Genomic DNA, 15,212 nt, shown 5'->3' with positions numbered 1-15,212 from the left:
ACTGTTCATTCTGTGACTCTGACATGTAAGTCGTGGAGTACACTGAAGAAAAATAAAACATTGGTTCAACTTCAAAAAAACTGAAGCAATCAATCACATGAAATATTTGACGTTGACTCGATGTAAACAATTCATTCAGTTTAAACTGTATTTTTCATCTCCATGCAAGCTACCTTCTGAAGATGGGGCAAACCAATTATTTCTTTTTGCCTCAAATTAAAAATAAAAATATTATCTTTATTTATTCAGTTCAACCTGAAATGTTTTAGCTTCATGCAAACCACTTTTAAAGGTTGGAGCAAAGACATTTTTTGTTGTTGTCATGCCCCGTGGTACACTGACTACTGTACTAAGATAATAAACTTTGGGTTTTCTGCCAAATGAATGCTGTTCAGATGCCTGATCCTACCCCTTGTCTAACTGAGAATGAATCACAATCACAACAGCTTCAACCACAAATATTAAATAGAAAGTTTAGTTTACATTCACAACCTAATAATTTTCAGCTACTGAAGTGAGAAAAAAAGGACTGAATGAAGAACAGTTTTGTTTTACATTACTCACTGTCAGTGTCAGAGGAGGAGGTAGCTGGAGACACACTGGGCTGGTCAGGGTTGGCACTGACAGCCGGTGACCACGTGCAGCGCTGGTCCATCTAAAGGCAGAGAAATACATCATTCAAGCTATTGCACAAGAACTATACTTAACCATGACTTTACAATGACTTTCTGGGACAAAGAATCCTTGCAGTGTTGAATTAAAAGTACCGAAATACAATAATGGCCCAGTGTATCACAGTGTTATTACTGCACACGGCCAGTGAGAATAAAGTATGAATATACAGAATACATCGTCATATTTATGACTGCATATCTGATTCTGCTGTGTGTCAGAATATTTACTGAGGATCTACATGTGAAAACTGATTTAAAGCAGACTGACAGTTGACTTCTGTGATCAGCAAAATCAGCATTTTTATCATGAAATTAAAAGAGGGTCAGGTCATACACTGTTGCATCTGATATGTATTTGGCCCAAAAATGCATGAATGCATGAATCTTTGTTTCAACTAAAAGATGAATTCATAAACTTAAACGATAATTTGTTAATCTCACTCTAGCCACAAAACTTTCACCTGACATCTTTCAACAAATTGTCAATATAACGGTCCCATACAGATTGGGAAGTTTGCATCTCCTAAAACATCATTTTTGATCATAAACCAATGAATAGAAACTGTTTCTCAAGGCATTATCTTAAAACCATCACTTTTTCTGAAGAAAGTCAATAATATAAATAAAGAAAATGGTTCACAGTGTTGCTCAACGTGTTGGAGACAGGGCAACATAAAACGGGATGTTTTAACAAAGTTTAGCATATCATTCACACACACTTACACAATAATAGATGATTTGAGGCGTGTTTTTTTTTTTTTTTTTGTCGTGAGCATGTTAAGCCTTTAAAAGAGGCCCTGCGTCTATTTCCAACAGTTTCTCATCATGACATTGAACAAAATGTTAGCAATGTTTTATTAGCAGATTCACCGACGCTCGTCTGACAGTTTAAAGAGTAATACATGTAATATTGTTTTATATGAATAGAGGAGGGTGATATAAAACAACTCACAGAAGCACCTGTAACTCAAACTTGCTCAAAACTGTTTAATGTCCGTCAAAATGGACTCATATATAGCCGACTGAAACTGCTAATATTAGCAACAGGCCTACATCGGGGAATTGACGGTTTAATATTGGAAAAAACATAGTTTAAAACGAGCAGAAATCTTACATCTTTAAGGAAGAAATTACTTTATCTGCTTGTCGTCAGTGAAGTGTCGATGAATATATTAGCACTTGTAAGGCGTCTTCTCAATGAAATCGCTTTCGAAGTGTTCTCTGACCGTTGGAAATATTATTAACCTTCAAATTAGAATTGTTTTAAAAGACGCGCGTGTATACAAAACCTAGCAACCATGCCGTAGCAACGCTCCAGGTACGTCTCTGCGCATGCGCTTATCCATCTCACACTCAACTGCCTCGATATTTCAATATGATCAATCAATTGTTATTAAGTCATTTAACAACATATGGCGTGGGGGGTTTTGCCCTCTTAACAGCCAATTACTCTAAGGTAAAGTATAACACATTTGCTACAGTGCTGCAGTGTTATAAGGCAGCATAAGTGGCATGAGTAGTTGTACAAAGACATTACACACCTGATCAATCATTTGTGCCATAATGCCACATAGTGATATTATTTTGATAGCTGTTACCAGAAAAGGTTTGAACATATTCATCACCAAATCTGGCATCTATATGCCTTTGATGCCACAACATGACGATATGAGCACAAGTTTAAGTACAACAGTTAAATAATTTGTCAAATGAGCCCACATCATGAGGAAGGTTATGAAGTTTATTAGAAATTCAAGAACAAAAGCAGTACTGAATGCTGAATGAATCTTTGTGTGTACTTGTGTTTTGTGTGTGTGTGTGTGTGTGTGTGTGTGTGTGTGTGTGTGTGTGTGTGCACGCGCGCACATCTTCTTTCACAACAGGCCCAGTTTGTATTCCACCATCATGTGTGGCTCGCCCATCATTTCGCTCTGAGCTGGATCTGCATGGTAACAGGACACAGACGCAGAGTGGTGGTTAGATATCACATTCAGACAGTTGTGTGAACGACTCTGTCAAGGCTAGGGGATGCGGCTCTCACTGTTCAGGATGTCCTCAAAGCCGATGGCCTCGTCGCTGCCTTGCAGCGTATCCAGAGCCAGGTTTGAACTCTGCAAGGACGGCAGACGCTGGATCTGGAAGGAGGAGGAACACATACAGTGTTTGCTGTATTGCACAGTAGATAAATATACATGTGTCGCAGCAGAATAAATATATATATGCACAGGTCTCGTACTTAAAGAAAATAAAAGAATGGAATATTCAATACATTGCATGTATGTGATAGCAGGATGTTAAACAATGAGGTGAAAATTACTTAAAAATGAATAATAAACTTTAAACATTATAACCATGAAGATGTGTTTGTCAGACATTTTGACATAACACAGTGGGAAAGACACCGGGGTCATTACTTATGGCTGCATAATTAAGTTCATAATTAATTAATTAAGTAAGTAATTAAGTTCACCGGGCTAACTTGTGTGGCTTCCTATGACACCTAAATGGAAGTGACCACTGTTAGTGTTGTGAGCTCCACGTGTGCTTTTCCTACACTGACATGTCAAACATCTGCTTTTAAAAAGATCCACAGTGTGTGTTTTTTTCAAATGGCTCATATTCACTCACAGATGTACGGCAAACATTAGTTATTAAACCTCTGCACAGGTTGAAAATGGGAAAATCTCTATATTGGGTCAGGGGACGCGCCATCAGGCAAAATCCCTGCACACCCACACAGTCCAAAGAAAAGGTCGAGTCTAAGTGAACAGTGTAGGAGCTCCAACATTTGGGCCATTTATTTCTCTCCTACAATTAAGATACTTACATTTTTTTCGGGCCGCTGCAGTGGGTGGCTTGGAAGGAGCTCATTCTTTACACTGGAAAAGCTGTGTGGCAAAAGAGGGAAAAAAAGGAGGTGAAAATCAGCGTCACCTGTCTCCATATCTGTGCCCATATGATGTGTCCAACCTGACCCTATTTTCATTTCATGATAAGAAATAGTATTCAGTATCTCAGTTGAGGTTTAGGAACTCATCAAATAAAAACGTACTTTTTTGAAACCTCCCTCAGGTAAGTCAAAAACCTCGGCTGTGCCCCACCGTCCCTCAGCCAAGGAGGGTGAAAACTTATGGAGGATTTTGAATGAGAAGAAAAAGCAATTCAAAGAAATCCACTTCAGTTTCTAAAAAAATAAACACTGACTCAACTTTGAAAACTGAAAACAAAGCCTTTTCACTGGAGACTCACCGGTGCAGCAGCTCTCTTGAGTCCCTGTTTGGTTTATCACTTACTAGTTTTTGTGTTATTTGTCAATTCACTTTGTATTTTGCTGTTGCTGTTGCTGCCATATCTGCTGCTGATTTCCTTTTGCTATTCTGCCGTCTTCTTTTTGGTGTCCTCTGCACTTGACTATGGCTACACGTTGTGGCTCTGATAATGCATAGTAAAGGTCAAATAGTTGGCTCAAATGTTAACCAGGGGTGCTAGACTCGGTCACATGCAAGTCCAACCTCTGTACGGGGCAGTCCCAGCCCAAGAAGATAACTGTGAACCCCACCTGGAAATCGGTGCTCCTTCTGACTGAGATCCTGCGAGAGCTCTGTCACTCTGAGCCCAGCACTGCCTTATTTTACCTGTGACCTAAACAAAAGATGGAAATGAGGAGATGCGATTGGCCGTCTAGAAAGATGGAATTGAGGAGATGCGATTGGCCGTCTAGAAAGATGGAAATGAGGAGATGGGATTGGCCGTCTAGAAAGATGGAAATGATGGAACAAGATTGGCTGCATATAGAGAAGGAAACGCCACTATTGAAGGAATGCATTGTGCAAAATCGAATAGGAATATATATAAAATCATACAGCTACTCCCTACAGCTTCGTCCATGGCTACAACAATTAGAACAACACAACAGGTAAGTTTCATTCATTCTTTATTTTTTTTTCGCGTATTAATCACTCATACTCCAGCAATTATTGTGAAATATTTACACTTTGCCTTTTCTCATCAGGTTTAATGCTCGCTCTCTCATACAAGCACCCATCACCCCTCTGCCACCACCCCCACCCCCAAGAAACAAAAGAAGACTCGTCACAGGAGGCCCTGATCCACCGACATTTGGAGAAGATATTGTCTTCAGTTGTAATGAGAACAGGTGATGGGAGAGAAATCCACATAGAAAAATGGGACAAAACTGAAAATGTGAGTTAATCGTCATAGCTGTTTGACACATTGCGCAAATAGTTTCACACACTGCACACCCTGGATCAAAGCCTGTAAATCAACCATTAGTCTCTCGCAAAGACGCTTGAGGCTGAAGGTAATCATTCATCTTTTTAACCGTACAATAACAAAATCATGGCCACATCAGACTCAAGTCATCCAATTCAGCCAAAGTCAAGAGAAATAGTGATAAAACTGGTCATGACATTCATTTTAATTTCTTGTTCATTGTTCAGAAATCAAAGCCATACCTTTAATGATAAAAAAGACAAAGTAAAAGCAACATAAGGGACTTACTGATCATACAAAATCTGTGTTTTCCTAAGTCATTGTGCAGTGTTTGGGTCAAGAGAGCAAGAAAACTGCTACAACACAAGAGGAAATTGTGATTTTATAACAGTTTACAATGTTTAAAACAACCATTTTCATCATGCCACCTGCACATGAACAATTCTGCTGCTAACAGAGAGGTGGACAAAGACCAAAACCATGTCCAACAAATCTGCTCTGAAACCTTTCAGGGTGACACACATTAAGAGCTCCAGTAGGCAGATCCAGGCTCAGTGCAGATGATTTGTAGAAAATGAAAGTATTGTTTACCTCACAGAAGCGTGAGGGTACCAGGGTTTGACTTGCTCCCAAAATTCATTACATTTTTCACTCAGATAAAAGTCTACCATCAAATTCCTTTTCCAAAGAAAAGACGACGCAAATCAGCTTAACTTCTGTACAGAATAAAAAAAGACACTGTATTTAACAACACTGTCCTTGTAAACCAATAGTAACAAATGTAAAAGGGCATTATTAATACAACATAAATGTAAAAAATGAAAAAAGGCAATTTACTCTATGATAGTGTCAAGAATACTATTAAAAAGCAAAGGTGTAACTATATTTCACATTAAAAAACATAATTAAGAAGTTATGGTGGGAGTACCATCATCATTAGAGCTGAAGGATGATGTGATTCCCACAGAGTACTGAGATACCCTAAAACTGGGAGCATGTTGGTAGAATACAGGTACACAGATTCTTTCTCACACACGCACATACACACATGCACAAGTCTTGTAACATTGTAATGGGGGGTCATTTATAGACCCAACTCAGAGACTGGGCAGTGTGTTGATTATCAGTCAGGAGGGGTAGGATAAGAAGAGGTGTGAGATTAGACTGACGCTACTAGTTTTCTTTCTGAGGCCATGAAGTCAAAAAGGTCCCATATTGTCTGTCTTTTACAATCTGACCTTTTGCAGTCACACTGCTCCTCAGGTGCAGGCACAAAGTGACGCACTTCCTTTTATTTTGTCCTCAAAAAGCTGAACTACAAGAATATTTATTGACTTAATTGATAATCTCACAGGAATTGTAGTGTCCTTGTATTACTGGTCCCTGAACAGATAACAAACTCTCTGATTTAAATGAGGTAAATCCAAAAATTGAGGGCCTTCTGGTTCAGATGCTGCAAGCTGATCTGACTGGACGGATTTCATCTATGCTCAAGTAATTCCAGCCAATCAGGAGCAAGTCCAGTTTAGTCGTGTTTTTACTGAATTTGACTGTTGCAGGATCCTTGTCTATGGGTGGGCTTAATTTGTAATTTGAGGAATGGTGGTGCAATTCCTACTTGTTACTGACAACCCCATGTCGAGGCCTTGACTGACAAACTAAAATGTATTTGAATATTTTCTCCTCAATGGTACTGTGTGTTTGGGAAGACCAGGCCATGACCTCTGCTTCAGTCTGACCTCTTGTCCTCTCCATCCCTCCCAACCTTCCAACCCCATGCCCAATCTGAGGGATATCTGGCTGTGAGACCAGCCCTAGGCTCTTGGTTCATTCTTTTGGGTTCAAGCACTGACAGTGAAGCTCATTCAACTTGAATTAAACATGTAGGCCCTGAAGCAAATCCTGAGCACTTAATTCTAGGCAACCCCCAAAATGCTAATCTTCATCAGGTTTTTATTCACATCCCCATGTTTTCTTTTGTTGACAGGATACAACAGCATCTGAATCCACTGAAACTGTATGTCAACCAACAGGCAAGAGGGAGAAAATAAAATAAAGATAGATAAGTAAATACTGGTACCTGTGTATCTAAGGTTAATCTGTACCACAATGGCTCAATTGTAAGACTCCAGTTAGGCCCAAATGACTCAGCCTTAGATTGGTCTTATGTCATTTCACACACAGTCGTAAACATACAGAGCCTAGGTCATATAAAACCCATCAAGTCAAAAGCAAGAGGTAAAGTATGGAAAGACGTTAAATGAGGATTATAGTAACAATGATTAAAAAAAAGTAACGCGTGGATAACTCATAGTAAATATTTTGATTTGTTCCAGTATCTTGCAGGCTGAGGTGCAGTTCATCAGTTTCACCACAAGAGGGAGCAACAGCACTAAAGTTCAACCACCAACAAGCAGGTGGTTTGGACAAAGAAAGCGCAGCGGCCTGTCTTTCTCTTTCCTTCATCACTCTTGGTTTCCTTGTTTTTAGTGATAGCTAAAGTACCCGTTGAGCACCATACAAGTTAATTTTACTCTACTCTTATCCTAGGCAACATTCATTCGCCATCTTTCTCTCTTTCTGCTACATTATTCCTGCTCCCCTTTCTCCTGTCCCCTCCCCCACTGCTCCAACTTCTTTCTCTCTTTGTCTTTTCTCTCCCAGTTTTCATTGAACTGCTCTAAAATCTTACCATCTTTTCCCGGTTACTCTATACCCAGTAAAGTAAAATTGTTTTTGTCCTAAATATTAGTACCGATTCATTCTCACTGGTCAACAATTAGTACCTAGTTGTTCATTAGGAGCGTTTACCATGAGTGCCATCATTCTGTGTGGCTTCGCTTTCTGTGCTGTAGCTTCCTCAGACTGCCTCCTACTTATGTTGATGTGCTTGCTTGAAAACTGTGAAGTCTGGACAGACTCGCATTGCAGGCGAACCCAGAGGTGACTCAATCAGCATCTTGAGAAGTGGTAACCTCTGAAAAACAAAATCAATGTCGTCTATAACCCGAAACGTCCCCCAGCACCCCTTTAAGTGCTGGTAGAGAGAGTGTGTCTCAGTCTAGGACCTCCTCGTTTCCTCTTCCTGCTGCCTCTTCTTCTTTTCATGGTGAGGCTCAATTCTATTCCTCCTCGTCCTCCCTGTCACCCTTAACGACTCTGACACGAGTGTCTCCTCCTCCGCTGTTCTGGTTGATTTTCCGCTCACTTTTCCATCAGTCCATCATCCTCCGTGATGCCCTGAGCTCGGAGCTCTTCCAGGACATTGTCGAGGTGTCCGGGGTCGGGGAAGCCGTGGCCCGTCAGGTTGGAGCCAAACTCGGTTTTGTGGTGGACCTTGAAGACAGGGCAAAAATAAGTTAAGTAAAGCACGGGTGAAAAGTAACCTGATGTGTAAATATCACAAACGGCAGTCAGTCAAATTCATTCTGGAGTTATGGTTGAATGGTGTTGTGTATGCACCTCGTTCCAGATGACGGTGTCAGACTCTCCTGTAGTGCTGGAAGTACCAACTGAGAAGATTAACCTGCGGTCCCAGGCCACCAGGAGCAGTCTCAGTACCTGTCGACAGGTTAGGGGGTAAAAGAAAGGACAAAACGTCTATTTGAACAAATCCCTTAAATATGCATCTGTATTCAAATGGATCTACACAGGCTGTCTGGTCTCTGTTGAACTGTGTTTACCTTGCGTCCTTTCTCGCTGTCTGGGAGGTAGCAGTGTCGGGGAAAGCCTCTGGCAGTGAAGGGCTTCCCTGGGTTCGGATGCTCTGGTCCCTGAAAGGAAAGGGAGGGCATTCTTATTAGGAGGCACCCATGCCGATCAAACCAGCTGTGGCCATGTAACACCACATGAGAAGAAAAGCAACACTGCCGCACCTGAATGCCTGGTGGTATGTTGTAGATGATGCGTATGGTTTTGCAGTCTAGATGCCCTGGTAAAGAGTGAGGGATGACGTGGTACTCCATCTTCCCTGCCGGTTGGTTGCCTGTCTTTACGCCGTAGATGGTTTTGCAGGTGGGACACTGAAGACTGAGCAGAGAGGACGTGGTTGAGTGATTTTTTGCTAAAAAGCTGAGAGACAATGAAGAGTAACGGTCCCTCTGTGGCTAACCTACCTGCCGTCCTTGTTGCCATTATTATACATGGCCACCAGACACTGGAAATGGTACTGGTGTCCACACTGTGCTAGTCGCCCGACTGACTCTGCCCGAGACACAGGCCCCACTCCTGGACCCTTATATCCAGATGGACCCCCCAGCGGCTCCATACAGATGGTGCAGTCCTAGGAAAGACGAGGAGGATGAGAAATCCAATTCTGAAAACCATATCCATCTGTAACGCATTCTAAAACCAACACATCTCATGCAAATTAGCACTGTGAAAAACACAATTACTGTTCATACCTCCTCTGGTGGACTTTTTACTTTCTGAAGGTACTTCTTTACCACCTCCTCTGGAGTTTTACCTGCAGGAAGACAGAGGAGCTGTTTACGTTTGGTGTGACACCGGCATGAATGCATCGCCCTCAGCAGAAAAAAGCTGCTGCTAAACACAGAGACCCTCGCTCTTCTTTGGCACACGTTAATGTACATGATTTCAAAACTGAGGCATTTCAGGGGCAGAACCATCGAACTAATGCATTCGTGGAAGCATAACTGTGTGAGTGAGTGCTAACCCTTGCGAGCCTGTTTCTTGGTGGTCTTCCTGCAGCAGTGGCCGAAGCCTGGCACGGGTTTGATGTCGCTCTTGCTGACAGGTGGAGGGTGCAGCACGAGTTTAGGAGGCCTGGTCAGACACACAGGCAGAGCGGCAGCACTCATCAGGATACCTGTGATCCCTGAAATACAACAGAAGAGACACAAAGCTTCCTCTCTGGTTTCTTTCTCTATTTGTGACCAGTAACAGCCTGTGGTCAGTGAGGGTAGGGTCTTACCGGCCAGTGCAGGGTGAACAGGACTGGATCCATTGAGGTTCTTCACTGGGACGGTGGGCACGCTGCAAGACAAGACACAAACTATTTACTTCAGTGAATTTCCTACAGTGACTGTCAGATTCCACCAGACATGAGAGGCTGGCAAATACTATGAGGCAACCTGGAGAATCCACCTGATAGATACTCACTTTGAAAAACAGATGACTGTCATTTTCACACCGAGAGGTCACAGATAAGAAAACCAAAATTCACACAAAGGCAAAAAGGACAACAAGCAGATCGCAGACCGGCTAAATAAAGGAGTGTCCTGTCAAGTCCTTGTCTGAGTCACACAGAAAAGTCCTCTTTCTGTTAAGTATCTCTCGCTAGCTCGCCCCTCCTCTGTTTGTCTGACAGCGTGCGGCCAGAGAGTGAATGAATAACGGCGGCCGGCAGTGTGTGTGTTTATGACAGCTAATCCGCGGAGTTTCCATCTGCTCAGTGAGCTCAAAGAGATGGACGTCACACAGCTGCGCGCTGGGGATTACCTGCCTCGTCACAAAGCCCACCACCATCATCATCATCATCATCATCATCATCTCTAAGTGACAAACATGCGTCACACACACACACTCATCAATCATTAGTTCTTTGAATTGTACAGAATTTGACAGTTGTTTGATGACAGTGATCTGGATATTTACTTGGAAGTTTGAGGTTTACTCTTAGTAAATAATAAACATTTTGTGCTAAATCTGGACATTGAGAGTATGTTGGTGGCCATGGTCAGAGTGTTGCAGGTTACACAGTATACAGCATGTGGTTATAGAGTGAATGTGGCCCCACTGAAACTCTGTGGTCAGATGAGAAACCTTTCAGCTAACAGCTGTATGTGTCAACACAGCCAATCAGCTGGGTACAGTGGCAGGTTAGTCCATTGTGGACTACACTTATAGACCTGAAGGGTCCTTAGGGCGTAGAACACACACACACAGTCTTCACAGCACTGGACTATCCTTTGTCTTCCAGACATAAAGTGACTGCTGAACGGCTGACGATGTCTGGAGGCTGCTGCTGTTAACTCTGATCACAGACCAGTCAACTAGAAACGTGTCAGTGTTGCCATGTAAGTAAATGTGAAGATCAACTCTTCGTCTAGGGTGGAGTAAGGCTGTGATTCAAGTGGGAACGCAGACAAACAGTCCTACATAGAAAACCTGTAAAGACGGGTGCAAACAGACAGGAAGCAGCAGCCTCATGATACCAGCAGTCGCCGCTACAGGCCCGCACTACCAACCGAGCTGCTGAAGGGGTCGCAGTCGAACCCTTCTTATCATTCAGCTGCAGACACAATCACTCGTGCTAATAGACTGTAGCAGTGTGACAGGCAGCTGGTCTGAGTGCAGTGATGATCTGTTGTTGGTTTAGCTTTAACAGGCTTTCTGTCAGTGCACTAAGCTGCTTTCACTTAACCCCACTCAGCAACACATGACAACATGTGAGTCAATGACTCACTGGGATGTGTGTGTGTGTGTGTGTGTGTGTGTGTGTGTGTGTGTGGATGAGGGAAAGAGTATGAGAGAATGATTTTGCGTGTGAAACTTCACACACTTCAGAGAGAAACACCAAACATCAAGTGCGAGTAGAAGAACAGTAAACATACAGAGTGAGGGGTAAACAACAGAAGTCACTGATGTCACACATACACTGTGTGCACAGTTATTAGGCAAGCTGTATTTGTGAGGATTCACTTTATTATTGAACAACTACAGTGCTCTTGGTCAATCCAAAATGTTAATAAACCTCAAACCTGAATATTTAGGAAAGTAAAGTGAGCTTTTGTCTTTCTTAGGAGAATGTCTATGTGTGCACAATTATTGGGCAACTATTAGTGGGCAGAAATATTATGCAACTAAATGAAAAACAAACATTTTCCCATCTCACTTATTTACTTTCATCTGTTAAAGTGGGAGTCAAAATGTACAAATAAACATATCTGATATTAAAAAGAATAGCCACCCTTCTTTTCAGTAGCAGTCACAAGCCTTCCCTTCATGGAGTTTCTTCATCTGTTGATGATCAACTTTTTGTGCAGCAGTAACCACAGCCTCCCAAACACTGTTCAGGGAGGTGAGCTGTTTTCCTTCACCGGAAATCTCCTATTTAAGAAGGGCACACAAGTTCTCAATAGGGTTTAGGTCAGGTGAGGACGGGGCCATGTCTTTACTCTTTTATCTTTAAGGCCTTTACTGGCTAGCCACGCAGTGGAGCACTTCTCTGCACGTGATGGAGCTTTGCCCTGCATAAAAACCATGGTCTTCTTGAAAGACGCAGACTTTTTCCTGTACTACTGCTTGAAGAAAGTGTCTTCTGAAATCTGGCATTAGGTTTGGGAGTTGATTTTGAGACCATCTCCAACGCGAAAAGGTCCAACTAGCTCATCTTCAATAATACCAGCCCACACCAGTACCCCACCTCCGCCTTGCCGGCGTCTGAGTTGAAGTGGAGCTCTCTGCCCGTCACTGATCTAGCCACGAGTCCATCCATCTGCTCCGTCAAGAGTCACTCTCATCTCATCAGTCCATAAGAACTGACGAACTGGTTTCTTGCCACCCTGTTGACTATTTGCAACAAAACATTTGTTGTGTCTGTGATCACGCCCGAATATCTTAGCAATTTCCATGCTGAAAGAGAGTGCTGCATCCCTCTGAAAGACTTTTTACTGTTTTTGACTTTTCAGAGTCTGTCAGAGACTCTTTTTTTGGCCCCTTTTGCCTGAGGAAAAGAAGCTGCCCAGTAATTATGCACACCTTGATACAGGGTGTTGATCTCCCTAGGCCACACCCTCCCTCATTCCACAAATACACATCACCTGATATGCTTAAACCCAATAAGCATTCAAGTTTATACAGCTTGGAGTTGGAAAATATGCATAAAAATGATGATATGGTCAAAATACTCACTTGCCAAATAATTGTGCACACAGTGTACATTTACTCATGTTCTTACCAAACAGCTGATCATTTATCTCCTGCCAATAATGACACATTGTACCTTCATGACTAACCTTGCTTAATGTCGTACATTCATTGCATCAAACGAGGGACTATTTCAGACAAACACATACATATCTCAATACTAACAAGGTTGACGGTGTGAGGATGGTTAGTTGCATTGAATAAATCTGGCACAGTTTGCCTGTTTCAACAAACTCATTCCTCTCATGTCTCCTGTTCTGTGGTTGTTCAACGGGCGTCTGACGATGATGCACAGACACACACACACACACACACACACACACACACACACACACACACACTCACAAGGTGAAAAGGATATCGGCAACGCCATCGCGGATAGTGCTAAGTGATTATGACAGCTTCAATGAAATGTCGTTCACTGTTGCGACAAGAGGATGTCTTTATGAACCAGAGCAAGAATTATTCCTGATGGAGACTGGATGGGGCAAAAGAAAACGAAGAGAAACTTTACTGTGTAAACTGAATTTCTTTACTGGTTGTTGGATAGGTCGTTTCCTTCATTTGGAGGTATTTAGCACTGTCCTTCCTGATGGCTGGGCACAGCAGTGCTCTACAGCAAGTGTCTGTTTGGTTTATGCGGTGGTGGTTTTAAAACGCTCTTCAATGTTGCATGTGGAGTGGTGACGTGTATTGCAACTGCAACGAACCACAGCTGTCTCACGCCAAAATCACCCAACAGAACAGAGTGAACTCTATATGGTGACCGGGACACACCAGCATGCACCAAAGCTTGAGGAAAAAAGACGTTTGAGTCAGTCTGATCTCACAACTTTCTGATTTAAACAGCTGATCTGTGGTGTGATACTGTGTAGAAGTAAAAATACAAGTTACACAGGTGAGAAAATGTGGTGCCGAAGCAAAGGGCCCTCTGATGGCAAGGTAAAACACACAAAAAAAACACATTATAAATGTTTTCAGTGCATGTTCCTCATATAATCCCACTTCAAAAAACCTGATTCGTCCCTGTAATTGTGGTCCTTCAAAGACTCAACTTCTCACCCATGAGGAGGCTAATAACAGGACACAAATCTTTTATGTCTAATGTCGGTTTCAGTGGATGATGAGCGCCCAATTTTTCACCTCGTAGTCAAAATGTGGCTACCAACACATCTTAATCACTTCACATTTCCGTCTGCGTTGCTCAGATTAGCCCAAGCTTTGCTGTCGCATGCAGTCAAAGTAGTTTAAGATCTTAAACTTGTCATAAAGATTTATTTATGGAAGACAGACAGACCGCTTCCTCCGCTATAAAGAGGCTATCTGCTGATGACGGATGGGAAACACCTATTTTAGATCTGCGCTGGATCAAGTCAGTGAGTGACGATGACAGTGATCTCACACACACATACACACTCATACTAATCACTTGTTGCCACTCACCAGGTCTATTAATATTTAATAGGCTGCTGCGTTAGCAAGGAAGTCTTTACAGTGTGAGGTAAGGAAGAGAGAGGGGAGTGATGAGTCAAGTCTGATCCTCAATAAGCTTCGTGTAGCTCATTAACACACTTTCCCGCTGCCCCACTGATGTGCTGATGACACACACGTATACACACAGCTCGCCTTCGTCTCACAGCCCGTCATTAATAACAGTGCCTGTTGACCGAAAGGAATAATTATCTTGGATACCTACAAGAGAACTGGATACCAACTAGACTATATTTAAACTGTATTTAATTTAAGTTTTTATACAGCTGTCTTCAAAACGTTTTGCAGAAACACATTTCATAATAACAAAAGCATGGTTCTGACATCAGTACTGAAACTTTAGTATTGTATCAGCTCTAGTATCAAAATATGTCAAATGATATATAGCGCTGCTTGGATTGGCGTGACACTCACTATGCTAAATAGCTGCTTCCTTAATAAAAAGCCAAAGGTGTGAGCCCACACATACATAAACATGAGGGGAGAAGTCAACTGCAGCAGCATTTTGGGAAGTCGTATGCAATCTGTAATCTTTAAATTGTGTTGCATGTGCTGCCAACAGCGAGTAGAATCCAAAGGCAATGGTAATACATTCAGCAGTTAAATCAGTTTTGGATTGTGTCACTTTTAACTAAATTTGAAAACTATTGTGGTGTTTTATTCCCAATTACAGGAGTGAAGCCTTTAATTTGCTACAGCTTATTGGCTTCTTCTCTAAAAAACGTGATGGAGGGCCATGACCGCCATAGAAAACGACGTAGATACCTTTGGTTTCTCAGAAATCAAGTTGAAATGGTAAAAACATGGCCATAACATGAACTTTTAGTTTTGTTAAATGATCCAGGAGACTCCCTGGTTTCTATACTGAGGAACATTGAGGATATTACTGAAAGAAAACTTTAAATGGGAATTCAAAGTGGGGAC

General features: G+C 42.1%; 1 protein-coding gene across 2 annotated transcripts in view; it reads right to left on the bottom strand.

The window, feature by feature from the left end:
* Positions 1 to 4,658: 4,658 nt before the first annotated feature.
* LOC121604534 (E3 ubiquitin-protein ligase DTX4-like) overlaps positions 4,659 to 15,212 on the bottom strand; it is a 33,472-nt gene continuing 22,918 nt past the window's right edge. For both annotated transcript variants that reach the window (XM_041934081.1, XM_041934080.1), the window contains exons 5-12: positions 9,841 to 9,902; positions 9,583 to 9,744; positions 9,311 to 9,372; positions 9,023 to 9,189; positions 8,783 to 8,936; positions 8,591 to 8,680; positions 8,370 to 8,468; positions 4,659 to 8,243 (exon numbers count right to left, since the gene is read on the bottom strand). In XM_041934081.1, coding sequence (XP_041790015.1) covers positions 8,112 to 8,243; positions 8,370 to 8,468; positions 8,591 to 8,680; positions 8,783 to 8,936; positions 9,023 to 9,189; positions 9,311 to 9,372; positions 9,583 to 9,744; positions 9,841 to 9,902 — 928 coding nt within the window. In that variant the 3' untranslated portion in view covers positions 4,659 to 8,111. The remainder of the gene's footprint in view (positions 8,244 to 8,369; positions 8,469 to 8,590; positions 8,681 to 8,782; positions 8,937 to 9,022; positions 9,190 to 9,310; positions 9,373 to 9,582; positions 9,745 to 9,840; positions 9,903 to 15,212) is intronic.

Source organism: Chelmon rostratus, chromosome 3 (assembly GCF_017976325.1).
Source record: "Chelmon rostratus isolate fCheRos1 chromosome 3, fCheRos1.pri, whole genome shotgun sequence".
NCBI classification, from domain to species: Eukaryota; Metazoa; Chordata; class Actinopteri; order Chaetodontiformes; family Chaetodontidae; genus Chelmon; species Chelmon rostratus.
The sequence above is the reverse complement of the archived record's forward strand: the minus strand, read 5'-3'. Positions and strand labels throughout refer to the sequence as shown.